Source organism: Loxodonta africana, chromosome 9, assembly GCF_030014295.1.
Source record: "Loxodonta africana isolate mLoxAfr1 chromosome 9, mLoxAfr1.hap2, whole genome shotgun sequence".
In the NCBI taxonomy this organism is placed as follows: Eukaryota; Metazoa; Chordata; class Mammalia; order Proboscidea; family Elephantidae; genus Loxodonta; species Loxodonta africana.
This window is the reverse complement of record NC_087350.1, coordinates 102,512,727-102,539,564: the sequence shown is the minus strand read 5'-3', so window position 1 is coordinate 102,539,564 and position 26,838 is coordinate 102,512,727. Positions and strand designations below refer to the sequence as shown.

The following is a 26,838-nucleotide window of genomic DNA, read 5'->3' as shown; positions in this document are numbered from 1 at the left end:
TCCAGTCTAGCCACATCATCATCACTTCTGTCCAACCAAATCTAAAACATAAGTGTAGTTCTCCCAAATGTTGGCACTGCAACTTTTTTGTAAATGAAAGTCTTATGCTTTTATTAGAGTGCCGGTATGAGTGAAATGATTTACGAGTACCTGCTAAGACACCCTTCATTCGACACCAAAGTTATTTATTCTAAGAGCCACTTATAAAATTATTTTCCTCCTTCCTTTCGCATACTCCTAGATTGATCACAAAAAATATTCTCTGGCAAACCTATATAAAGAATTTCTAAAACTGTACAGTAATTCTAATTTAAGCTGACTTTAAGACTATGTACAACTAGCTAACTTCATGTGCCCACATTCAGGGTTCCCACTAATCAATATCTATACACATGACTGAGATCAGGACTTTTGTCTTCTTTCTGGAATGTCTAATCACCTGAGATACTTACAAACTATTTGATGACCTCTTGACTCAACATCGAATCACTCCTCTTCACTAGTAGCAGATATTTTCTCTAGAAGTCTAGATTAGGTTATCTGCCTTATTATGTCATTATCGTTATTATTAAAGAGCTCTGGTGGTGCAATGATTAAGTGCTCAGCTGTTAACTGAAGGGTTGGAAGTTCCAACTTACCCAGTGGTTCCACGGGAAAAAGACCTGGAGATCTGCCCCTGTAAAGATTACAGCCTAGAAAACCCTATGGGGTAGTTCTACTTTGCCACTGTAAGTCAAAATCAACTTGATAGCACCCAACAACAACGACTGCTGTTATTAACAATATTGTTTTATTTACATACATTATTTCATTTAACCCTCAAACAATCCTATGCGGTAGGCATTTCAATCCCCTCTTTACAAACAGAAAACCAAGACACAGGGAGCTTAAGTGCCTTGAGTAAGGTCACATGACTAAAATCTGACTAAAATGTCAGATTCTATGCACTTACTATGTTCTACAAAAACTAAAAAGGCAGGGAGAAGGGAGATGTGCCCAACTCTGAAAGCCATCCAAAACTGAAAGAACAGAATATTTTAATCGTATGTTAGTTACTCCTCAATCTACGAATGAACCATCTTTCTTAAGTAATTCCTGCAATATCTAAGCCTTACCACTCTCCTTTATTCCACCTTCACTTCTCTTTTTTCCACTCCTCCCCAAAATACACACACACCAGCACCCACCAATTATCCATGGTCCAGGAACTTAACCTCTTCAACTCAACAGCTGAGATCAGTTTAATGTCCTTTCAATGGAGGAGCTGAGGCAGACTTCTGGAGAACGTCTCAGGATTTTTTTTTTTTTTTTTTTTTTAAGTCCTCAGTGGCTGGTTGCTGTTCTCAAACCAGTGTCCCAGTGTCATTACCCACTAAGCACATCCAAGCCTGACTCTAACACTGGGGACACACAATGGACGAGCAGAAAGGCAAGAGAGGCGGTGTCTAGTCTATTTTGGTTTTGAGAGAAGAGAGAGAAACTGAGGCTGCTGACTAACAGACCCCATGAGTTTCATTCACCCATCCTCTGGAAACTGGGTTATCACCATGGTTAATGCTGAAAAGCACTGAAATTTGCCAATCTTGCAAACATTCATGGAGAAAAAATAGTTCCAAAAAAAACAAAGACGCACACAGACAACCCTTTTTACCTGCTATTTACAGATATTTTTTAAATGGGAATACAAAAACCTAGTGCTATTTCCAAGATTCTGGTCCCTGTGCCACGCTGCCTCTCATCTGTCAGTGTATCCGCACACATGTACAAACAGAATGCGACATACAAGCAAGGAAATGCACATTCTAACTTAAACTTCCTTTTTTCCTCTAATAAGTTAAAAATAAAACATAACAGCTTGGATTTTAAATATTTAATCTGGCAAATATAGGAAAAATCATGAACTACAATGTCATATTTGGCAAAGAAAAATTTGGTAGGGTAAAAATATCTGTGTTTTTACATTGCAGAAGACATTTCCAATATTTTAAAAGTAAAATTATTTCTCTGGTGCAGAAGAGAAGATCAGAGGTAAAATTCTGTTTTTGCCTGGGAGGTCTTTAGGAAGAAGAGAAAAAAATCTTTCTATTCATCAGAAATCAGCATTTAATTTCACATATTAGAAAAAAAGATGCCCACAGAAATAAAAACTTCATATTTACTAAAGATTTTCTACTCTATCATAAAACATAGCTATTTAAGTCACAAAGAATGGGCTTCCCTTAAAACTGTAATATAGATTATAAAATGGAATACAGAGTTACCGTATCACTCTCATTTTAAAAACAAAACAAAACTTGTTTTTAATAAACATATTTCGGATACAGCTTTTTCCAGTAGTGGACAAAGATTTATAGCATGACTTTCAAAGTCAGTCACGTGAGGACTTACACTTCGGTCACCAAAAAAAAGCATAGCTGAAGTTACCACTTGAACTTCCTATACTCACAGTAAAATATTTTTATTGTCACAGCTGAAAAGGTTGAAAAGTAATTATTAAGGAAACTATAAATATCAAGAACTGAAAATTCCACCTCAGAAGAGTGGGTCACAGAAAATTATGCCGTCCATCATCTCATAAAACACAGAAACTGAAAATCTCAGCAGAACTCCAAATCCTTCCCAATGCCAGAAAGCTCCTCCTGCCTCCTGTACCAAGGAGGGCTGCAAATTTGTCCCCGTCACTGTCAGCAAACAAAAGAAAGTCACTTCTACAGCCAGACCATGTCAAACAGAGCCACTGCAGAGGGACGCCTGGAACCCACTGGGGTGTAAAGTCAGAGCTGGGGCTTTTTGTCAGCTCTTACCATAAAAGAATAAGAGGAAACAGTGACATTACTACACAATAGAAAGGTCAAAACAGCTTGCAGCCATTTCATGACCCAGACAAGTCAAGGTCAAAGGATTCAGGTAGCAACTTAGCCAGGGCATAAGTTACAGCACAAATGAATTGTTTTAACACATCAGCTTTGGTCAATTAAACCTAACAAGGCACGCTGCATCATGTAGCAGGGTTCCTGACACCAAGGCCAGAAGCTGAGACCGACCTCATAAAACAAGGCTTTTAACATAGCATAGCAAATTTAAGGTAATCCATCCAGAAACTGCAGGCGTCAGAATAATAAAATACAAGTTGTCCTAAGCAGGACCCTTTTTCACACCTTAGAATTCACTAATAGATGGGTATAGACTTCGTATTGACATAGTCGTGTTGTTAACATAGGCATAAATGTACGCCCTTACAGGAATTACGGGATACACCTTTTTACAGATCACTTTCTTAACATCTGTGCTCAGGATTAGATTTTTCTCTGAAACTCTACATTCTCTGCTACGGAAACACATTTCTTCTCCATGGGGTTGTTTTTATATGCTAATAACATAAATCTAGTTTTTGGGAAAAAAAAATTGTCAGCTTCATTCAGAATGAGCATATATATTAGCATCACTAAACTGGTGCTTCTTAAGTGATTTTATGCCATTTTACGTGAAACACGTGCATTTTAAAACATCGATTGACTACTGTGTGTTAAATTTCCTATTTTGAGAAATGGAGTTGAGGTGAACCAGAAATTTTTAAACTACATGTATTTTGCATTGAAGAATTTTTTCCCTCAGATGCAATTCCTATTTTATTTTGCACTTCTTTAAACAAATCCCACTTTAAGCGGGTGTGTTCTTCATCAATAACTGACTACCTGCTCTGAAATGCCTTAAAGTGAGATTCTGAAAATACGTAACCCCCAGGCAACTTTCAGGTAGTAAAATTACTTCATCTATCAACCCCCCCTTTCAATTATATAGTCCTTACTCAGAATTCTTTAATTTGTCTGTGATTCATCAACGCCGCCTTGAGAATATGTGTCCATAAATATTTTATTATAAACAATATATTTATGCACACGAATGGCTGGTTTTCCCATCTTAGAAGGCTGCTCCATTTAAATTTTGAGGATTTATTGTTTTGTACCTGTGGCCTTCAATTCAGCCCCAAGGTCTTTCCACCTTATTGGTTAATTGGTAGCCGTTTCTTCCAATTTTCTGAATAATATAACAACCAAAAAGCCCAACCCTTCAAGTTCCATTAGGCCCACATCCTGCAATGTTCAGCCTAATACACCCTAATCCTACAGACTCACTCCTCCCTACAGGCACTTAGTTTGCACAAGTTCTCTGCAGTTGGATGATTTATTCTTCACGCCAAATCCTAACAACTGAATTCAGTTAAATTAACCACATCGCATAATTGGAGCTCAAGGACCTAACACTGGGCCACAGAAAATTGATCTCGATCAAGAGCAAGTGTGTCTTCTTGCTATGCTTGGCGCTGAGGCACGCTGCCGTACTAACTCGAGTTTCCGATGGCATAACCACTAGTCCTTGAGATTTCTAAAATTATTTCTTCTCCACAAGATGGAGAGGGGTGGGAAAGCAGTGAAACTTTGCTTTGAACATCACGTTGGCTAATCTCATTTGCTCTGCCCTAGCATATACCCTGAACAACTCCCCAAATGTCACTGGTTCTACTTCCACGAACTTCCAACTAGGAAAGGTGTGGTGTCAATCCTGCAATATTACCAATACTGTTCTTTCATAAGCTAAAGAGAAAATTTTACCCAAAAGCAGTTGGGCAGCAAGGGGTCCCCCCTGCTTTTACCCAGAATTTTCTGTTATTTAATAATTACCTCTTTTAACCAGTATTTCATATGCTGTTTCTACTCTCTGCAAACAGTGAAGTCTCAAAACAAAGTAATAACTAGTCTTTGATTATAAAGGCAGTTATCATGGAAGCTACTGGGCTGATAGAAAGGAAAACTACCTTATCTCAATTTTTAAGAATTCCAGAGAATTCCATCGCAGCCTCCCATTGGGTCCTTCCCTCTTCAGGTACTGAAGCTCTTCACTAGTCAACAAAGATGGCAAGAGTAAAACAGTGACATGAAACCAACAACGTTTTCAAGCCCACCAGTCTAGTTTTTTGGATTAATCTCGTAGAATGCAATAAGGAGAAAGACCTTACTAAGCTGGATATACTGACTTGTTGCTTCAAATTACAGTGCCAAATTCAGAAGAAAAAAGTTAATAGAGGATTGAAACTTTAATTTCCTCTCGGTGGTTTCCTCCTAACTTCTAAATTAAGGCAAAAATGAGTAAATAATTTTTTTTTCATTTACCAAATCTATGACAAGTCTGTATTACATCTATGTTTGCTTGTACTTCTTAAAGCATCGCTGTAGAAAATAGAAACTTTAAAGAACTAAAGCTGTGGCAATAGGTGGCCTTTCTAAATGGCTCCTGCCCACCTCCAAGTCTCCAGGTTCAGCTAATAACTCTATCAGAGAGGGGGCCTCCATGCTATAGGGGATCCAGCCATCATCTTCCATCACTGTCCACACAGTTCCCCCAAATTAGCCATTATTCCTTAATGCTGAGCAGTATTCTCGTTCTTTCACATATGGAGTTATTCTACCACACAAGAGGCATAGTGCACTAAATGTACAAATTCAAACACACAATCTAGATGAATATTTTTATTTAAAAATCTGCAGCACTGTGTATATGGGAGGGAGCATAAAGGCGGGGTGCCTAATGCTGTCAGGAGGATATTTTAACTACCTTTGCTGCTTCCAGAAATTGGGTCACTAGGTATTTTTTTTAATATTTAAAAATCATAATTGATGTAACAGATGAGCCTTCTCCTCTCTCTCTCTCCCCTCTCCCTTTGAAAAGTGAGATCGTATTAACAGCAATGCAAGAGCTTAGTCTGCCATATCAGAACACAGATGCCAAGCTTCCCAGCTGGCAACTGGGCCCTCAGAGTTTAACTCTTGAATTGTCTGGCAAAGCTATCTTGTGGCAGTGACATCATGGCATAGAGGGCGACCTTTCGGCCCCCTTGACTATGTTTTCTTCTTATCAGCGAGAAAATTGCTAAGTATCTTAGCTTACAATATACGTTCCCCCAAAGGTCTCATTAAGCCTAGGAGCAAGACATGCCAGTAAGAGCCCTTCTTTATCTTGTGCAATGTGTATGAGCCAGAATGCAAACAAATGTGTACTAGAGTTCACAGTTCAGTCAAGGACAGGATGCAAGATGGGAACACTCACTGGTGCTCCCCTAAATCAAACATGCACACAAAGTACCTCTCCTACACACCAACTTGCTGCTCTCTGAGCATTTCACAATGCAAGCACACCAGCCCATCCTGGAAGGCAGTCTCCTTTCAACAAATTAGGAAAGCTTATTTTTCCTCATCACAGAAAATCACTGTAAAGGAAGTGAAATGATTTAAAATGTTAAAATACACTGTCCGCTTACAAACAATTACCAACTTAAGCTTTTCATAAAGAAGTCACTGTTCCCCAAAAGGATTCTAAAAGTCACTCACTAGCTGGAAGAGGAAAAGAATTCTTAGCTTTTGCTTCCTCACTAATGATATACGTGACAACCAGGAAGGATTCTATTTCAAAACCAGTAATAATGATTACAACTTCCCCTGTAAACAAGTCACATTTTTCACAACTTCAAAATATACTTTAATTGTGATAAGGATTTAACAGTAAAAAAAACAAAAGGGGCCATCCAGCAAAGGATCACAATGTTCAGGGTTCAACAAGGCCAAAAGAAACTACTCTTTCATGATAGCAATGAGACTTCTGGGCTCTCCTCAGTAATGCAAAACATGTTTAATAAGAGAGCAAAGTACAGTCCAAAAATCAGGCAGGCTGATTTCGTTTAAACTCTAATCTGTTCAATTCCTGACAACGGTGCCTATCTCTTGAGATTCTTTAACTTTTTGGTGCATTTGGACCTCTCTCTTTCTGCGAAACCCTTCTCTGCCTCACAGAAAGCCCAGTCTCCCCCTCCTGCCTTTTCTCCCCTTCAGACAGGACACAGTCTGGCGACTCAAGGCCTCTCATAGGCCATGCTTCCTTCTGTGAAGCCCTTTGGGTAGAACTGCTAATCCTTCTTATTAGTTAACGAGATAATGGTGGTTAACCGGAAAGCAGTATTAACGCTAACTATCTAGGAAACTTCAACCAGAATTATTTTAGCCTTTCGGGTGGTTTTCCTGGCGTGCAGAATTGTGCACTGAGAATTTGGCAACATTTCGAGGCAGAATTGAGAAATTCAGGAATGACTGATTTGTGTCAGACCTTAAAACATAGCTCTCCTCGTTAGGGTTTTCTTCTTTTCTTAACCTTTACGCCGATACATGTTACTGACTAGCTAGCGAGGAAAGTAAAGGCCTCTCAATATGTGACTAGAAAATCTGCAAGTGTGGAAACTGAGGGAGCTGGGGATTGCATAAGAAACAGTAAGGTGACTGAAAGTAACAGAGTCGGAATGAATGCATTCCATATTACTCCACCAGGCTAGCGCTCCACACACTCACCAAGGTGCACCTGCACCCTACAATACAACCTGCATCAGTGGGGTGTGTCCTGCCAGGCTTGCCTGGTTTTTTTGTTGTTTTGTTTTGTTTGGCTTTGCTTTCATGAACGCAATAACAAAGACAATATGGGGAACGGGTACCACCTGCCCAAGAATCACTGGACATCTTTTAATATCTTTGGGAAAATGGAAGCCAGTATACAGCTATTTTTTTTTTTCCTTTAATCTGTCACAGTCTTAAAAAAAATAATAAGACCCTAAAAAAAAAAAAAAAAAGGCGGGGGGGAGGGTTTTCTATTAGCTAAGGTTTGCTGCAGCAAACAAGCAAGCTGCCTTTATTCAGGGATTGTCAAAAACTTTCCAGTGTGCCCACTGCAATGCGGATGCCAACCAACGAATCAAAGGCATTCAGCAACTAGACAAAGAGGGTCTGATGCCAACCTCGGTGCCACTGGCAACCATTATTGGCATCAAGCACTGTGTCTGCCTTTTTTTTCCCCTGCCTGGCACTTCACAAACAAAATGGCGGTTCTTGTAGCAACGAAAGAGCCGAAGCGCAGCCCTCTGAATCAATAACGTCAAATGATTTTATGGGTTTAAACGCAGTTACTCCCAAATGAAGTGTACATTTTAGGTAAAGTGGTACATAATTTTATAAACAACTACATTGAACATGACCCTTTGCTAATGTAAAGAAATAGTAAAATGGAATGAATTGCGGTCAACCCGGCTATATGCACAGAAGAAGCTGAATAACAAAGACATTTAGCTTTAAAGAAAATACTGCCTTGCCGCCATGTGATGCGAGTCTAATGAACTCTATATCAAAAATGATTTCAAAATGCATACATTTTCCCCAAAACCATATCAGATGCAGATGTAGCACTCTAGTTTGTGTCAAAGCGCTAGTAACTCTTTCCACATTTCAGAAAAGATGAGGCAGCTGGGCATGAGGAAGGCAGGGGGAAAAAAAAGTGTGGGTCGAACCAAAAGAGAAAGAGGGAAAAAGAAAGGCATAGGAAGTTGGTCAACAATGGAACAGTATTATATGTTGGTCTTTATTTCATTCTCCTGAAGAGATGCAGTATGTGATCTTGTATAAATAACCAAGAGGACTATTGACATTTCTAGATCTGGAAATTGTCAATATATTGTAACATCATTCCACACTGCAATGCGGATGCCAACGAACAAATCACAGGCATCCTGAGCTAAACAAAGAGGGTCTGATGCCAATCCTGGTGCCAGTGGCAACCATCTTTGGCATTCTCTCCGTTCTTTCTCATGTTTTTCTCCCCGTCGTTTAGAAGTGGGGAGAGACAGAGAGAGAGAGAGAAAGGGAAGAATACTGATTTTCTTGCTCATTCTACTGCAAACATTACATTTTTCTTTTCTGATTTTTCTTCCATGTTTTTCATTATACTCCTTTACCTGATTTACAAATAGACTTTAGTGAGTTTCCGCGTATTTAGAGGGGAAACAAAAAGTCATGATGTGAGATGCGCAGCCCTCTCTGATTGACTACAGACTTATCTTTTAAAACCTGCCTTCTCTAATCAATCGCGCTGCAAAATGACATAATTAACCTACTCTTGACAAAGAAAGATATAAATTTTGAAAAAGAGAAAACACAAAAGCAGCCTGATGTGACTTTTTCAAAGAAAGAGCCAACAGATGTTAAGAGGAGAGGGTGCTCAGGCAGGTAGCAGAGAATTCAGAGGAGCTGCACTGGGGAAAATAACGAAAGGCTCTCACAATAGAGACTGTGGAAACATCACCACCAGAATCAAGGTTTCATCTGAAACACAGTCTAGAAGAGTTGCTTAAAACTTTATGATTATCCTGACCAATAGTGCAACACAGAAAGCACTTATGTATTTTTCTTTCTTCAATCTATCTCCATAAATCCAAAGGATACATTCTTTATTGTCAGTTCGTCAAAACCAAGAAAGTTGGCTGCCTGCCCCGGGAGTAATGTGCATGTGTGCACACCTCCAAGACTAGCCTTCGAGCAAGTTAAAATGTGAGCAGCAGTGAGGGAGTCGCAAATCTTCCTCTGACCTGCACTCAAATGTTACATGACCCAGTTTTTAAAGCTTTACTTCCACCCTTGACTTTCACAGCACAGTTACAACACATTCACAGTCAATCCCACACGTATATACAGCCCACCTTAAAACGTCACCTCTGAGACAGCTGTCAATCAAATTAAGTGTCATGTGTTAATGAGATTTTAGGACATACAGGGTGAAAATATATTTTTCCCCAAATCATCATTACTGGGATTTTAATCTTAAATGCATGAAAATAATAAATGCATTCACTGCTTCTTTTATTTTTTTAAGAAAGAGGGTCCAAAAGTAGCATTTCCAAAAGTGCCATATCCAGTGCCATTATTTAAAATAAGATTAAAAATTTTAAATTGGCATTTGAAGCAGTTCTCTAAAGCTATCTCCAAGATATAAAGACAAAAAGCGCATAGTAAGCACCTAGAGTTCTAAGTCGAAGAGCAATTCTGATATTTTACTTTTAGAGATGGTGATAAAGCTTATACCAATTTATTAAAGCCCACATTTATACCACGAACGTTAAAGAACTGTCTGCCACCTGGCTATCTGCAGGCCATTTTCCCAAATGTCAGGCCAAGTTAGGAAATGACCCACCATCTGTGGCAGATCAAACTTCAGTCTACCTTTGGTATGCTGCTTTTTAAAATGATATTTTACTATGGCCTGATTGTGAGCACAAAGACATATTCAATATCCTGAGACAATTTTTTTTTATCATTTGAAGAAAGACAATTCTCACCTACTTAAGGAAAATATATTAAGAAAAATAAAAACAAGAAGCACGTATTTCAAAAAATACTCAGCCAAAGAGTCGCCTATTTCTGAATTATTCAGGAAACATTGGTATCACTTTCTTTATCAAGTATTTTTAAAAAACAGATATGATATGTGGTTTCTGTATTCTTTTTTGAGATTTATTTTAAGCCAGTATAACCAGTCTACTTTCTGTTTTTGTTCTGTGACGCTCTGTAAAGAAAGCTGTGACTTTCCTCCTTGGTTAAGTTTTATGAATTTGCATTCACGTAAACTAACAACATTAAGTGTTCCCCAGTCACTCTGGGAAAATATTATAACAAATTATTTAAAACAAGAACCACAATCCCTTTAATCTACAGGGAATATTCTACAATCAAAAGTCGGTGTTGACAAAAATGTTAAAATGGCATAAAGGTAAGTCATGTAAGAGATACTTTCTGATACTGGCTATCTGAAGCATTTTACACTTATTTCAATGTAATAGTACTAGATTCACGAGCAAAGTTTCTCTACCTGGTCAGTTAAGAGGCTAGTGCAAAGATTCTTAAAGAATAGTTTGACTATACATAAATAAAGATACGGTTTCAAATTGGGAAAAGATGACTGCAATGCAAGAAATGTAGTCTAGGACAGAAAGTGACGTGTGATCAGCTACATTTTTAAGGCTATTCTGTGTCCAGTGTATCCTATTGCAAAGATACTGGAAAACGCATCTCTTTGTGATGTTTCTTTAAATATCCAAGCCTATCCTTATCCAGGTATGGAAGATACGTGCCTGATTACACAGCCTGCACATGGCCACATGGCAGTGTACATGTGTGTGGAAGTGGGCGCATCACGCTGCCCAGAGAGGGTGGAGGAGCTCTAAGGCCTCCAAGACCACCTAACCCAAGCCAGATATTCCATACACAGGGGTTTGTGGGCAACGTTTGCCATGCTAGAAGAAAGAACAATGTGCTCCTACCTTGCTCCTGCACGTAGTATGCCAAAAACAAATCAAGCTCCTTAACTGATACTGTGATATGATGTGGCTGGACACAAAGTGCTGGGTTTGTGCAATGTGGGGATTTCATGAGCCGCTCTCCATCGGTACTTTCCAAGGGGATGCCTTTGAACAGGATCACCATGACTAGATCCAGACGCCAGACTTTGTCTGCCTGTCGCAGGCAGTCGATTCTCCTAATCTTACCCTTCTGGTCAGGATTGGATAAGACACAGCACGGGTGCTTCTTGCCAGTCACGGTGAGCACAAAGTCCTCTCGGTACTCCTGGCGGATATCTTTGCGCAGTTTGGCCAGGAGCCTGGATGCCCACTTCTGTTTGATTTCAGGCTTTTCACTGAGAAGCTCATCTTTCACTGCTCTTTCTTCATCCTTTGACATTCGCTTCTCGTGCTTTTTAAAGTACTTGCGTTTCCGAGCCTGCAGGTTGAACCAAGTATAGGCGATTGCACGGACGTGTGGAAGAAGTGCCTCGATGAATGGGTGAAATTCATCCTGTGGAAGATTGGGGTGAGGGGGAGAAGACACACATAGTCAGTTTAATTTTAAAAGCTCAAAAAGTAAGACCACAATCCATTCCCCATTCTATATAAAAAGTTAATGCATGAAAATAACACATTCTTTTCTTATTTAGAATTATCAAAATAGCAGGACAAGAAAAGAAAGTGTGCCAAGCAGCCCCTTTTCCACCAAAATTCACAGGTAGAGTCTCCCTCCTAAAACAAACTAAGGTTTATGTTTTGGATTTCCACTCTTGCCCCATCCCCCTCACGTCCACCCCAATGCTGTGCGCTCCATACTCTTTAAAAACATACACCGCCAAGGTTCTTGATACCTAGCTTAATATTTAAATATTTCATTGACCAACTAACACTAAGCAGTACCATTTTACAAAGAACACAGTGAGTTTTGTTTTGTTTTGTTTTGTTTTGTTTTAAATCGGAGCAGCGCTGTTCAGAAGGCAGGAGCGATGCCACAGTTCATTTCTCTTCTCTGTGGCACAGAAACACAAAGCATATAGACGCTCAGTGTAATGCCACACAGTTCCCGCTTTGGAGCATGCTCTCAGCAAGAGCCTGCTGGTGGCACAAAGAGCATGCGCCATTAAACTTGATCCATTTTCTTATCAAACGTCCAACATTCCAACACTGAAACAGCACCATTCCAAGAGTGGTAACTAGAGAAACCGGTATACAGTGAGGGAAAGTGGGCAAAGGACACAGTTTGTCATCTAAGTGTCCCGGACAGAAAGTTTCCATACTCTGAGCAGTGTATTCTCTACCCCCAACACACACACACACACACACACACACACGCGTGCAAAAGCACACACATGCACACACATGCAAACACCCATGCAAGCACACACACTTGTTTTCTCTCAGACACACACACACACACACTCCTGTACTTTTAAATAAAAGTTTATAAAGTTGAAAAAGAAAAATTGTAGGACTGTTCTCCCAGGAGCTTTCCTGCAGAACCTGAAGCCCCACAGAGTCAGTTAATTTGTTAACTGATCACATGAGGATGGCAATTATTCGAAGCCTCTTAAAAATCAATCTGAGGTGAACAATGAAAAATGGCAACTTGGCACCAACTTTACATTCTTTGTGTCTCTGCACGCTGTGGCAGGGTGACACCAGGAGCGTACTGCTGGTCAATTACTGCTTTTGTGGAATCCGTGCAATTCCCTTGCCACGTATGTGAACCCTCGGACGGGTCTGTGGCTTCACAGCTGCACGTGCCTGTGAATCTGCACATGTATGGATCATGTAGTCCCCTGCCTTTCATGTTAAGCGGTTTACCTTTTGGCTCCTGCATTTTTCCTGCCTATTTCATCCAAGGGTATTTTTTAAGTGGGGCGGTGGGGCGGTGGTGGGGGTGGTGAGGAGTGGCAGATAATCTCTACCTAAAGAGATTTCAAGTTACTTCCCAACGTGGCCAGTGTTTCATTACTTCCTGCCTTAGGTAAAACCTAGCTTATAAGCCCAGGCCTATTACTCTTCAGAGAAAGAGCTTAACACACTGGGCAGGCACATGTATGTGTATAATAATCCAGGAGCTGAAGCAAATGAGAACTTGTACCACAGCCACTTTTCTGGGCACGTTGACTAGAGTGTCACCCCAGCCACAAAAGAACTTTCTCTAACTGATCATATCCCAAGTTAGAATTTACATACTAGTACTAGTCACCCTGAACTACGTGGAATAAATTCTCTTTAACCAGCAGACTAATTCCACTAGGTAAAGATGATGAAAGGACAATTAAGGCCACTCTAACAAAGAAAAAGAAGGGGTCCAAAAAACTCCATCTAGTTATGAATCCCTCTTTGAAGATGAAATTCAAAGTTCCAAAGCTATAGACTGCCTCACGTTAGCAGTTTGCAGTTCAGCTGCAGAAGAGATACGTAGCCCACCCAATCAACGACGTAGTTCTCAAGTGTTTTAACATACTGCCATAAAAACCTTTCTACAACAAAATAAGTAGGAATCCAAATTTCGTAACAATACAGAATGCAGATGATTACATCACGGCATAAGGCATAACCAAATGCCATAGAGGAAATCATTAAACCGATCAGTAGTTTCCAGCAGAGGTTTGAACAATTCAGTTACTATGCGAGCACATTAAACTAGGCCATGGAAAGAGTTAAACCACAATCTGTTCTTTGTGTGGGAAGGCTGCCCTGCTCACAGCAACCACAGCCCATGATAAGACCTCCCTATCTCCATACACTTTCTTATGCCATGCTTTTAGCTTTCACTGGAACTACAAAAACTTTGTTTATCCCCCTCAGAAATATATGCAGAAGGAAAGCCTGCTCCAGGAAGTGTGGACTTCAACATGCTTTGGGAGCGTACTTCCTATAATCCGACTTTTACTATGATTCATTGATATGATTCAAAAAATACATATCATAAGCTTAAAACTTGAAAATGGAAGGCGTACACAGAGGGGGAAAAGCTTTGTCTCACTCTTTTTACTCTTGTCATGTTTTTTAAAAGGCAATATTATTTTAACAGCTATTAAGCAATACGGTAACACTTGAGTACTTTCGTCCTTAAGTACCATGTTCAGTGACATTTCACCGTCTTATAAAGACATCAAACATAGTTTTGATGAAATTTGCTTGAGTTCCAAAACCTGACCATAAACAATACCATTTAGCATGTAACATATCTCAAATTTTTTAATAAATTATTCTCAATACTGAGAATGCAAATGTGAGGGCTGGATTTGGAATTTCAGTAAATGCATGCAAAATGATGTTTCAGTGTTTTAAAACACACATTTTTTTTTCCTTATTGGTAAACAGAAGTTAGCAAACTTTCTCAGGCCACAAAGTGGCCTTATTAATATCTTCCAGGGGTTCACTAGTATGTGGATTCCTTTTAAGTGAAACAATTACTCGACAAGGGGACAGAACCAAAACATGATTCTTAGTGGAGGTTTGCTATAAGTCGCATATATTTTTGTATTAACAGACCTAAAATGTCATCTCCCGAGTGGGGCTGCTTTCTAATACTGAGTAACAAAATATTCTTAATGATTTTGAGTAATAGTGACTATGGAGCATAATTAACTACCCTCATTCAAAATTTTAAAAACACATAAGAAATCTAAGGTTGAATGGCTCTATACTTACGTAATATGCCACCTCGATCTTTCAAAATTTTTATTAAAATGCATTAGATTTCAGTCATTCTTTCCCTTTTAAGACTTCCTTTAGTTGAACTAAATAACTGATAAAATAATCAAGTTACAAATTTCAAATATAAAAGTGAACAGTCTTAATTCCACTAGGCATATTTATTTTGTCTTCATGGAAACAATGGTTTCCATGAAAGAGATGGAAAACTACACCAATATAGAGGTGGAAGGGTAAATACTAGGTGTTCCAGGACCATTGCTATATAACAATAAACTATTAAAAAAAAATGTACTCAAAGAACTTGAAAAACACTGGAAGAAGAAAATATATATTCGATCCTATTAAGCCAACCGAAAGTTATATTCAAGTTTTACTATGTACGAAAAGCAAATTGTTAAATCATATATGATATTTTTTTAAGTTTCCTTTTACATTAATTACAGTTGCTATGTTTATCGAGAACCCCGATACTATAGTATGCCATTTTGCTAAAAATCAGCTTTTGCAGTAGCTCCCTTTGAATTACAGATCCCTTCTAAAACCTAGATACATTATTGCAACAACTGAGACACTTTCTAAAGTTCCCAATCGATTAGAAAGGTGACTCTATTTTGTATTTACAGGTTAAAAAAAAAAAAAAAGTTCTGCTATAGATATTAGGCCCTTACATCAGTGTTAAGCAGGCTCTGATACAAGACTAAAACTGTTAAGTTTCCTTACTTTTGCAACACCTTAGAGTACCTATAAAATCACATAGAGATTAGACGTGAGAATTCTAAAACTAAAACTCCTTCTGTAGCATAGGCCTTAAACCCCCAAAACAGCTTTAATGTATCAATCCAGATTCACATTATTAAAGTAATAAAGAATGTTAGTCATCACGAATTAGTGTTGGTAAGTAGGTATCCCTGAATACTAACGTGATAGCAGAGCCATTATACTGAACATGCTCCCAATATTCCGTATGTCAGGATGCTGCCATATTATTTTTGACTTCCACAAATTAAGATAAAGCTAGTGACTTTTACATACATATTTAGAAGAAACTGAAAATGCAATGTAATTGCTAGCAATGTTTCTGAAAAGCTGATGCTGCAAATATAAATTAATAAAGAGGATAATTACTCAACACTTCACAGGTGAGGACAAGTGATGCAGTGCTCTGTAAGTGAAAAGCTTCTTTCATTTTTATTTTAACTGTGCTTCAACAATCACACCAGTGTAAAAGTAGTATCAAATGCAAGTAGTTTACCAGAAAGATTTTTAAAAATCCTGCTGATGGATAATATTAAAGGCAAAAAGGCAATTCCTCATACCTAAAACATTTTCCTTCTCATATTTATTGGCCACTATCATTTTTATCATCCATAGCTTTTAAAATACAATTAGCTCAGTAACTCATTTTTCCAGTTTTGTTAAATTAAAGTGCACGTTTACTTGCTGAAAATAGCCATATCTAAGTCAATCATACTCAGATGCCAAACAAAATATAAACAATAAAAAATGTGTCAGCCAAAAAGCTACAGGACTGTATCCAATCACTGAATAAGCCTTATCATTGTTTTCATCTTCATTCACAATTTATGAATGCCTCAGTCCTTTTGAATCACAATGGCTTCTAATTGTCATACAATTGAAATCTTAATCATTTGTCCACTATAAAAATGCATCCTTTTAATATTAGATTTTTTTTTAATTTTAAACACACCCAAGACGAGTCGACACTTCAAAGCTGTTTAGTTTTTATGCCCATGTGTGGTTATCAATTACCAACTGGTGGCATGCTCCCTGAAAAGCTTATGTAAACTGTCCCACACTTTTAGAGGCTTAATAAACTGTTTCAAATAACTATTCTAGGCTAAGATAACTAGTTAAGCTCGTCAGTTAGTTGGTCAGTTAACTGGGCAGCGAAGAAAACTGCCCAGGTAAGTCGCTTTAGTCTCCTCACTTTTTCATTTGACAGTCTGCTTTAAAATGATATAAATTGTGTGTGTGTTTTACGTATAAAGCCAGTGTTTTATTTCATACCATTTTTCCTAAGGTATTAGGACAAATCTCCCAAGTTTAAAAAAAAGACCTGACTTTTTCAGCATTATTTTATGCCCTACGAGCTACGCCCATATATTGTCAAAGGAACAGGTCTCCACAAAATGAACACGTTGTGAAAATCCTTAACGTTCAGCATGACCAACTAACTTGTGTCAACGTAAAGACCACCTCTGTGGCGGTCACTGAAAACCCTAAGGTGTGCACCAGGGTTTCAGATCCCCAAATTAAGCAAAGTAATGGGTTCCCGTACGGCCAACTCGGATTCGCTCCGCCGCCCGCCCACCGCCTGCAGCGCCCGCATGGACTCCTGCTTTGGTCCCCTCGCCCAAGTTCACTGGATGTTTTTAAGTCGGTCCCCCTAAAGCACCTCTACAGCCCAGGTCCACCTCCGCAGGCCAGCGGCCGAAGGCGACCGCGGGCACCCTGGGCGGGGGCGCCGCACTGAAAACCCGCACTTGGGGTGCCCCCCGACCCTGCCCACTCTGGCGGCCTCGCCCGGCCTGGCCCGGCCGCCCTGGCAGCGCACGGGCGCCGCTCTCCATGCCCAGAGCACGGGGCTGAGCGCGCGCGGTGGCCGTGGGCGAGGGGCCGCGCGCCGGCGGCCACAGCACCCGCAAATCCTGCCGCCACTCGGGGCCACTTCTGCAAAGGACGCGGTGTGCCGAGGTTAAGCAGAGCCGTTAATTGTCCTTAACACGAGAGCAAGAAAACAAAACAAAGGCACTGCGGGCTAGACAGAAAGCTCGAGAGAGCGACCGCGAGCTGTACCTGAGTAAGACAGATGGGAGAATACATCATGACTTCGCCTTACGACGCACTTGCCGGGAGATGCCCAAGAAAATCTTCGAGAAGCGAGAATTTCATCTATTCATTTTACAGTCATCTGTGCCCCGCGATGCGATCAATCAGGACAGGGCTCTGCGCTGGCTCACCGCAACTTCACAACAAACCCAGTCCTCCTTAAATAGCCAAAGATTCAAGTTCACACGGCGTGCTAGATTTCCCGGGGTGAAATCCAATCTACACTTTTAACCCTCTGGCCGTCCGAGCGCGCTGGCCCTGCTCGCCGAGGCCGCTGCCGCCGCCGGTGGTGTGGGCTGCTTTGCGCCGGGGTTTGGGGATTTGTTTTCTGTTTTGCAGTTGGTGGTGGTGTTGGGAGCCACGGGGTGCGCGGAGGTTCGGCGTGGGTTGGATCGGGGTGGTGGTTGGTGGTGGAATGCTTTTTTAAAAAAGGCGGGGAGGGTGGCGCGGGAGGGAGGGCGGGAGGGAGAGCGAGGAGAATGTGTCACCGCGCTGGGAAAGTTCAAGGTTACAGCCCCGAGCACTGCGGCAGGATCTCGGAGTGGCGACCGCAGGCGAAACTTTGCCGCGAGCCGACCATGTGTGTGCGCGAGGGGGAGCGTGAGCGAGTGTGCGCGGGTGGGGGGCGCGAGCGGGAGAGGCCGGGTGGGGGCGGGGAGGGGGAGCAGGGAGAGGCCGGGGTGGGGGGGTGGCCGCGAGCGCAGGGCTCGGGGCGGAAGAGACTCGCGGCGCTCGCTCCCCGGCTGCTGCCGCCGCGCCACCCGCGCCGGCTCCTCCGTGCCCGGCCGCCCGCCTCGGCCCGCGGCTGACCCGGCCGAGCGAGGAGGCTGCTGCTGTCGCCGCTGCCCAGAGCCCAAGGGGATCGGAACGCTGTCCTGAAAAATCCCAAACGTTCACTCCCGCTCTCCCGCTCGGCTCCAAACTCCTCTCTTTCCTGCTCTGGGCCCTTTTTTTTCCCCTCCCTCTCTCGCTTTCTTTCGTTGCAAAACTTGGAAGTTGAAAAATTCACCGGTTCCACCCTCTGGACCCCGCTCGAGCTCTCTCCAAATCAGACTTAAGCATTGTTTTATTATTTAATTACACAATCATCGCTTTACTCCTCCTCCTCCTGCAAACGCGCATTCCTTCTGCACCAGCCTCTCCACACCCCCCGCCCCCCACCTTCCTCCTCCGCCCGCTTCTCTCTCTTTCTCGCTCTCATTTGCTAAAGGTCTCATACCGGTGCAGCAGAACCATGACTTTTTTTTTTTTCCCTCAAACTCTATCTTCTGTCCGCCCTTTGGGCAAGCCCCTCACCCTCCTCACGCACATGCACACCCCCGAAAAGACGCCCTGGGAGGGGCATTTCGGGGTTCGCGGCGCACTCTTTAGGCTGCGGGAACATCCGAGTAGGAGAAGCACTGACCCGGTCTGGGCCCAAGAAAGGAACGAGTGGAAAATTCCCTCACACCCCGGCCGCCCGGGCCCAGGCGCCGACCCTCGCACCCGGGGTGGGCGCGGCCCGCGAAGCCCGCAGGCAGGAGGAAGGAAGGGGAAGCCGCGGCCGCGGCGGGCGAGCGAACTTGAACTCAAGTAGTTGGGACGCACGAGCGCGGACGTGGGGAGCGCGGCGCCCAGCCCCCAGGCCCAGGCCGGAGCCCGTGGTGGCGGCTGCGGTGGGGGTGGGGGCTCCTCCGGGGTCTCCCCAGCACGGGCCCGCACCCCGGGTAGCTTCGCCCGAGCGGTGCGCTGCGCTTCGCCACGGTTTGCCGCCCTCCCTGGGGTGCCCCATGCACGTGGCCTCGCCGGGAGCGGGAGGACGGAGCCCGGCCGCCGCCTCCCACCGCCGCCGCCTCCTCTCCCTCCTCCTCCTCCTCCTCCTCCTCCTCCTCCCGCGCCTGGCTCGGCTCTCCTCCTCCTCCTGCAGCCCGGCTGGCTCGCGCCCAATCTCCACCCCCCGGGGCCCCGGGCGCCGGCGGAAAGTAGCTCCCTCCCCGCCGGGGTGCAGCAGGGCGGGGCCGCGCGCCAGGAGCTGCGGGGCGGGCGCGCGCGCAGGGTGCGGGTGCCGCTGGAGTCCTCCAGAGGCGCTCCCCGGGGCCTGGGCGCCCGCGCGTCCCCGCCGCCAGGGGCCGCCCCGCCCCGCCCCCACCCGCCGCGGCCGCGGCCTCGGCCTCGAGAGAATGGACTTGATTTCGGGTCTTTAGGGAGAAGCGGTCGGCCTGGCATCCTTTCTTCCCCCCGCACACACTCCGCCCCCCAAACTCCGGTTTTAGGCCTCGGGTAGGTGGGGCACCAGTGGCAGCCAGGGCTGCCAGACAATGGTGAGCGGAAAAGTGTGCACAGGGGGCTCCGCGTCGACCTAGAGGGGCAGCGGGGAGCGGCTGGGGCCGGGAAGGAGTCTCGCTTGCCCGGTCCCCAGCTCCCGCCTCCGCCGTGGGGGCATTTCGAGGCTCTCTGCCGGTTCCCCTTTCCTGTTGCCCGCTCTTGCTCCGTCTAGATTTTTCCCTCAACTTTCTTCTCTCTCGCTCCCTCAACCCCCTTCTGCCCAGCGCCCCCCGCCCCAGCGGACCTGAAGGAACCAGTGACTTTTTCCTTCACCAAGTGGGAGTTATCCACATCAAGCATTTCACAACGACACATCAAAAAAAGTAGGCAGGTTCAAGTCAACCATGAAATGGTCACTTTTTAACCCCGTCCTGTCCTCATTAGGGAAATGCTCAAACACAGTCCGTTTTCAAAGAGCGCTCTTAATGAGGCGAGCTTGCCAAGTCTACCAGCTGCAGCCCCCGTAAACCAGGAGCCCAGAGAAGAAAGGCCCAGGCCGGGCGGGGGGGGTGGGGGAGTTGAGGAGGCCGGTGGGGGGGTGGGTGAGGGGTCTGAGAAGACAGGTAAAGTCGGGAAAATTACTGGAACTCCCGCAAGTTAACCCTTTAGGGCAGACACGCTGGGAGCAGCCTCCCTGCTCCCCATCCACCCCACCCTCAGGCAAGGGCTCCTGTCCCTGTTCCGACACTGTTTCCTTTGTGTGGGTCATTTCTTCTTTTTAAAAAACTGGGATAAAGGTGACAGTCTTTATAAATGAAAGAAATAAGGTCACAGTCGAGGTGAATCCAAATAAATACTCATCTCTCAAATTTTTAGGCAACCCCATCTTAGGTTTTAAAAAACAAAACCCCCAAATATCACCACATTGCACATTACGCTGCATATCTTTTCTCATCCCCACGCCAGGTTCTGTGCGTTGGGAGTGATGGGAGAGCTACTGATAATACCAGCTTAAACGACTGGAGTTTCCCTTTGGACAAATATTCAATTTAACTGGAGTTAATTTACCATAAAAGACATACCCCTTGGCACGAAAGCACTCCTGTCCTTGAACACACCTCTTTGAATGTCTGGACTCTTACAAAAGTCATTATTTCAGGATCTCTTTAAAAATCCAGTGCCCATCTCTCTCCTCTCCCTCGCTCCCTCCCTCTTTCCTCCCCCTCACCACACCACCCTCGGTGAGATCCTGGCACCCAGAGAGCAAGCCTTTCAGCCAGAGATCCCAGAACCAGCCTCTGTCCTCTGGCAAAAGAGGCCCAGTGCGGAGCCCTGGGCAAGTGAGTGTCTGCAGACATGGTTCCCCTCCTCCTATTAGCCTCCCTTTCCAACAGAAACCATTTCCTTTTCGCCACCAAAACTAGATTGCGTCCAAAAGTCCTTCACAAGCTTAAAAAAAGAAAAACGAAAAATTGACAACCATTGCACAGAAGAGCCCACGAAAGCTGAAGCAGCACCAGAGTCCAAGCGGCAGCGTCAGACCCAGGTAAGACCCCAGGGAAGTGAAGAAGTCTGGGGCCTCCCAGGCCCACCGCTTAGTGGTTCGAATCTCTTTCAGGTGCCCCATTTGTGTGGGGTGTTTGTGGTTGGCCACAGTTTGATGACCATAAAGGATGCTTGGTAGTTGGGGGTTTTGATTTGTTTCCAAGAAGAAGGAAAATGAGAAAGGTGTAATGGTGAGGGGGAAAATGTAGAGGGAAGGAAAAATAAAGAACAGAGACGTCCTGTCAGGGTTTATGGCATGCTCAGTTTATATGGCATTGACTCTCCTCCTCTCAGGCTGCAGAAGCACAAAGAGGATGGCTGACAGCCCCCCAAAACACTGCTGTTTGTCCAGCCAATGCCAAGGTCGCCGCAGTCCTCTCCAGGATGAACTCTAGAAGAGCCTTTTTGTAAAGAGCAACAGGAGGGTCTGGGTGGGTGGAACATCTGACTTCTCTCAGCCCAATACCTGTCCACCACCTTTGGTTTGAGAAATACCAACCTTTTAAATCCCAGATAGTAGAGCAGAGAGGAAAAAGTGAGAAAGTACACACATTTTATTCACCTTCCTTTTTTACCATAGTCTGGAGCTGAAAGGCTTAAAGGATGTCTGAAAGGCTTAAAGGATGTCTGATACTGTCGAATGAGCCAAATGGGGCTTCTTAGACTCTAGTGCCTATTGCTTCTAAACTCTCTTCTCTCTTTCCCATCCTGAAAGGGTTAAACTAAAGCACTGGTATGACAGGCAACTTTCACTCACCCAAAAATACTGCCCTAAAAACCTAGAGAGAACTGAGTAGCTCCCTCTACAACAGGAAAGTTTGGTGTGTCAGTATTCCTAAAGATCTCCTCTCTAGATTCCTGACTCCCTGCCACCTTATAGGAAATTTCTTTTCTAGTTGGCAGGAAGTTTATTGATGTCAAAAAGGAATGCCAGTGCTTCAGGTGACTGGATTTTTCAAAATGCAATTGTATATTTAAAAAATTAAGTTGAGCAATGTTAAGCAAGGACATTTCAAGTATCTCCTAATATTGATTTTCTTTTCACTTTCCCCCTTCTGAAGAAACTGCAGTGACAGGTTGCAAATCCTGGACAGTTAGGGAAAGGTTCCTTGGAGCTTAACAAAGCTGTCATTTCCAATACACCCGATGACTTTTCTTTAAAGCTCTTACATGTGATTTGAGAGGAGGCTCAACAATTCCAGCCACCCTGGCTGCATCGCCAATATCAATATTTTAAAACTCAATACAAAAGCGACAGATGACCTCCTGACCCCAGGAAATAGGCCTACAAAATTGCAAAAACCCACTACACTGTGTCCAAGACCTTCCCTTCTTACAAAGAAACCACAAACATCACACGTGTGCAGCCTGGGACATACAACTTTATATCCACAGGCAGGAACACCAAAAATCCACTCAAAAATGCATATATAAACAACAACTCAGCAAGTACTGAAATTGCCTGCACTTGATGGGAGTTGCAAAATCCTGCCTGTGTCTCTCTCTCTCTCTCTCTCTCCCACTCAAACTACCACTGTCAAATTACCCAGTCCCGTCATTTGGGGTGGCAGTTTTTTCCCACTAGAGGATTCACACTGGTTAGCTTCCCCACCCCCCATTGCCAGTGCTTTGCCTTTCACTGAAATGAATAAATAACCGTGGACTTTTTTTTTCCCCACTCCTCTGGGAGCTGTTTGGTATCCCCTGAGGACAAAACTAAATGAGAAAAATGACACTGTTACTGTCGCTGCTGAAATGCCTATACTCAACTGTTAAAAAAAAAAAAAATACCGTCCCACCAAGAGTGTCCACACTTGGGGCACATTTACAAGCTCCACCTCTCAACATTCCTACATTCAGGTTAGCAAATTCGCGCTTCTCTACAGAGATGAGGCCAGGTCTTCAGACAGATATTCCCAGCTTCCAAAGCCATCTGCTCCCTGGATTACAAAATTAGCACTCGCCCCGTAACACTTAGCTTTTTGCATCATTTATTTTGAACTTTGAAGATCACCTAATAGTTGCCCGGTTTCCTCAAAATACTACAACACTACAAAAGTTACATGCACGCTGCTGATTTTGAGAGAGTTGTAGCTATTGCCCTTTTTTTTCAAAATAGCTGATCTCTAAAACTGCACCACCATTTTATTTCTACGTGTAAGTTGGCTTTTGTTGTCCATCTACACATGCCTTTGTGACATGAAAACAGATGGGTTTTAAAGAGCTGTTCGGAAGTCTCTCTCCAAAATAGCCAGTCTTTACATTCTGCATAAGAAGTGTAAAAACTGCATTGCAAACCAACTGAAACTTTCTGCACCCCTTTTTCTAATTCTTCCTTTGAAAGCCATTCTATTTGAAAAGCCAAACAATGCCTAACAACAGAGTTGTGCATTTTAAGTTTCAAATAAAAAATTAGGAGACAATTGCTTCATTCCAAAGAGAAAAGACAACTGGGCCTGTGCAAAATATCTGGTCAGTAAACTTGACCTCTGAAAAATATCTGCATTATTTTAACAGCACAGCAAGCTAATACATTTCAAAGCAATAATATTGTCAAATTGTGTGATGTCACACACTCTAAAAACAAAGTTACAGATGTTTGTGACATCACATTCATTCTTATAATTATGCTGCTGCTCAGTCTGACCAAATTGAAATTAAATGAATGCTTATGTCTGCTGAAGAATAAAGGGGATTTATTTTGGACATCAAACAATGAAACTGTCACCATTTATTGTATGAAACACTCAGCTAATCAATTTCCTATTAAAACAGCTTTCAACAATACTCGGTTTTAAGATTCATCAGGGCCAGTAAAAACCTTTTCCCAGTACGAAAGAATGCAGCCTCAACCACGGACAGTAATTACCGTTCTAATACTTTTATTGCCCAAGCACTTTTTCCTGTTCTCCCCATCAGTGAGGCAGGAATCTGCAGTACATTGTATCAGTGAGTTGGAGTGCTTGACCTTTGCCCACATATGATTTAATAGGGACTTTTCAGCGCTGGAGCTTTCTCCATCTCTCACAGCATTAAATGAAAACATCAAACCTCAAATGTAAAACTGGAAACCACAACGTTTTGTGTTTCACAACTCTTTGCAGTTTTTACTTAGGCTGCTTAAAGGTCAACCTCTTAGCCTCACAATGCTCGCCCGTGCGGTAAATGCACTACAAAGTCACACTATTCTGATTTTGATTAAATCTTGAACTTCTCAGTCAGATATACACATGCACCCCGCGTATTTACACGTGCATTCTTTTCTAACCACATAAGCATGTGTGTATGACTTCCTGGATTTATTCCACTTTAGGGCTGATTTAAATGTCTGTTTCAGTATGGGTTCAAAAGTTAACTTTTTCCCGCCCGTGGAAGTTAAAGTTACAAAGCACGGTGCTATAAGATCCGTTCAAAGAAACTTAGAGTTAATCTTGTGTGTTTTGGCGCCTTTTCCCTGCCGCTACTGTACTTGGAGGAAAAAAAAAAAAAAAAAAAAACCTTGGAGATCTTGTCTGTCCCGTCTCAAGTTCAATGGCAGTTCTTCCAACCCGAGGAGAAGATGGCCATGTTCACAGCCCTAATAATGATTCCGATCACGCCACTTCGGCATCTTGTGTCAAAGTCGAAACTGGCTTCCCCGCCCCCTTCAACCTGAGAGCTGCCAAGTCCTCACACACTCCGCATTCAACCACAACTTAATGGATGAGATATCGTACATTAAAATGTGGCGCAGACATACTGGCGAAGAGCGGACAAGGGAAGAGGGAGACAGACACACACACACATACACACACACAGATTTAGGCAGAGGGAAAAAAAAATCCTAGAGCAAAAACAGCAAGGCGGAAAAAAGTATTAACAGGAGCGGGAAGAAATCCATCATAATATTAAAAAAAAAAAAAAAAGGAGGGGGGGAGAGGGCTAACAATTTGATCCCCAAACTTTGGGGGTGGGGCTGAGAGTGGAGTGGAAGGGTTGGGGGGCTTGGGAGGGATGGAGGTACTGAATACCGATTTTACAAAGTCCAACATTCCAGTCAGAGTTGTTGAATAGTACCTCCCTCATCAAAAACACTTTCAAGAGAAAATATGTAACAAATTTGTACCTTAAAAAGCAGAATGTTGCAAGTAGAGAAACTGGGCTACAAGGTAGCCCCGAGTACCATTTGTACAGTAACTTTTCACAAGGTTTGGAGATGAGTAGAGAAAGTAGGGAGTTAAGCAGGGAAAATGCTTGATTTCAGCAATGTTATGCAACAATTCCCGCCATAAAAGTGTGATACAGACACCAAAGTTGCCAAAACTAAAAAAAAAAAAAATACATATTTGCATTAGGTCTGGAAGCAAGCACTACAGTGCAACCTGTGAAGCAGAAATGACATCAGCATTTCGGAAGGAGCTGAAGCAGTCATTTCACAATCCACGAACACGGAAAAATCTGTGCTGGGATAAGAAGGGGTGCAGGGGACAAACAAGACAAGCAATAAAAGCCGTCATTTCAAAGACACATACCATCGCACTGTATTGCATTAAATGAGAAAGACCTTGAATCTGTAACAGAGCCTTGGGCCGCTGACTTCACGTGTCTCGGGTACAGATTTGTGGATTTTCTCAAGGGTTGCTTTGGTGGTACTTTTGTGTTTTTGTTTTTTTAAGCAATCCAGGAGTAGTCTAATTGGTTAATTAGTTCTGCAGTGCCCCAATTCTTGGCCGGAGAAAAGGCGGTAAAAGTCACATCTAAAAGCAGGCAGCCCCTCAGCCTGTGTGGAAATCAGCTTCCCTTCCTCCTCTCACTTGCAGAATTCCCTTTCTCTTGCTGGACTTGAACGCCTTCCAGAGTGTGTGTGAGTGTGTGTGTGTGTGAGAGAGAGAGTGTGAGTGTGTGTGAGCGTGTGGTGAGTTTTATTGTTGTTTTAGCCGGGCAGCTTTCGGGGTGAGGCTCCCCTTCCCCCCGCGCCCGCCCAGACTTGGGGCGCTCAGGGCCACTGCAGCCGGCGGGGCCGCGCGCTCGCCCCTTGCCCGCCCTCGGATTGGCCTGGCCGGCGGCGGGGCTGCCCGGAACCGCCTTTCTCCCCGGCTCCCCGGCTCCTCGGCTCCGCCCCGCCCCGCTCCGGCCGGCCCGGGCGCGGGAAGCGCGGCTCTTCGCTTCCGCCTGGCGGCGGGAAGGAGCCCGGTGGGCGGAGCCGAGGGCGGGCGCTGCATGCATATTCATCAGGGCGCCCGCGGGGAGGCGCGGCGGCGCGCGGCCGGCCGGTGGGTGTGGCGGCCCTGGCGGCCCTGGCGGCCCTGGCGGCCCTGGCGGCCCTGGCGGCGCGGGCGCCCCGC

The 26,838-nt window shown here is 43.7% G+C and overlaps 1 protein-coding gene across 5 annotated transcripts in view; it reads right to left on the bottom strand.

The window, feature by feature from the left end:
* NFIB (nuclear factor I B) overlaps positions 1 to 18,143 on the bottom strand; it is a 258,003-nt gene extending 239,860 nt beyond the window's left edge. For all 5 annotated transcript variants that reach the window (XM_010587941.3, XM_010587942.3, XM_010587944.2 and 2 more), the window contains exons 1-2: positions 17,693 to 18,143; positions 11,183 to 11,714 (exon numbers count right to left, since the gene is read on the bottom strand). In XM_010587941.3, coding sequence (XP_010586243.1) covers positions 11,183 to 11,714; positions 17,693 to 17,722 — 562 coding nt within the window. In that variant the 5' untranslated portion in view covers positions 17,723 to 18,143. The remainder of the gene's footprint in view (positions 1 to 11,182; positions 11,715 to 17,692) is intronic.
* Between the last annotated feature and the right edge of the window lie 8,695 nt (positions 18,144 to 26,838).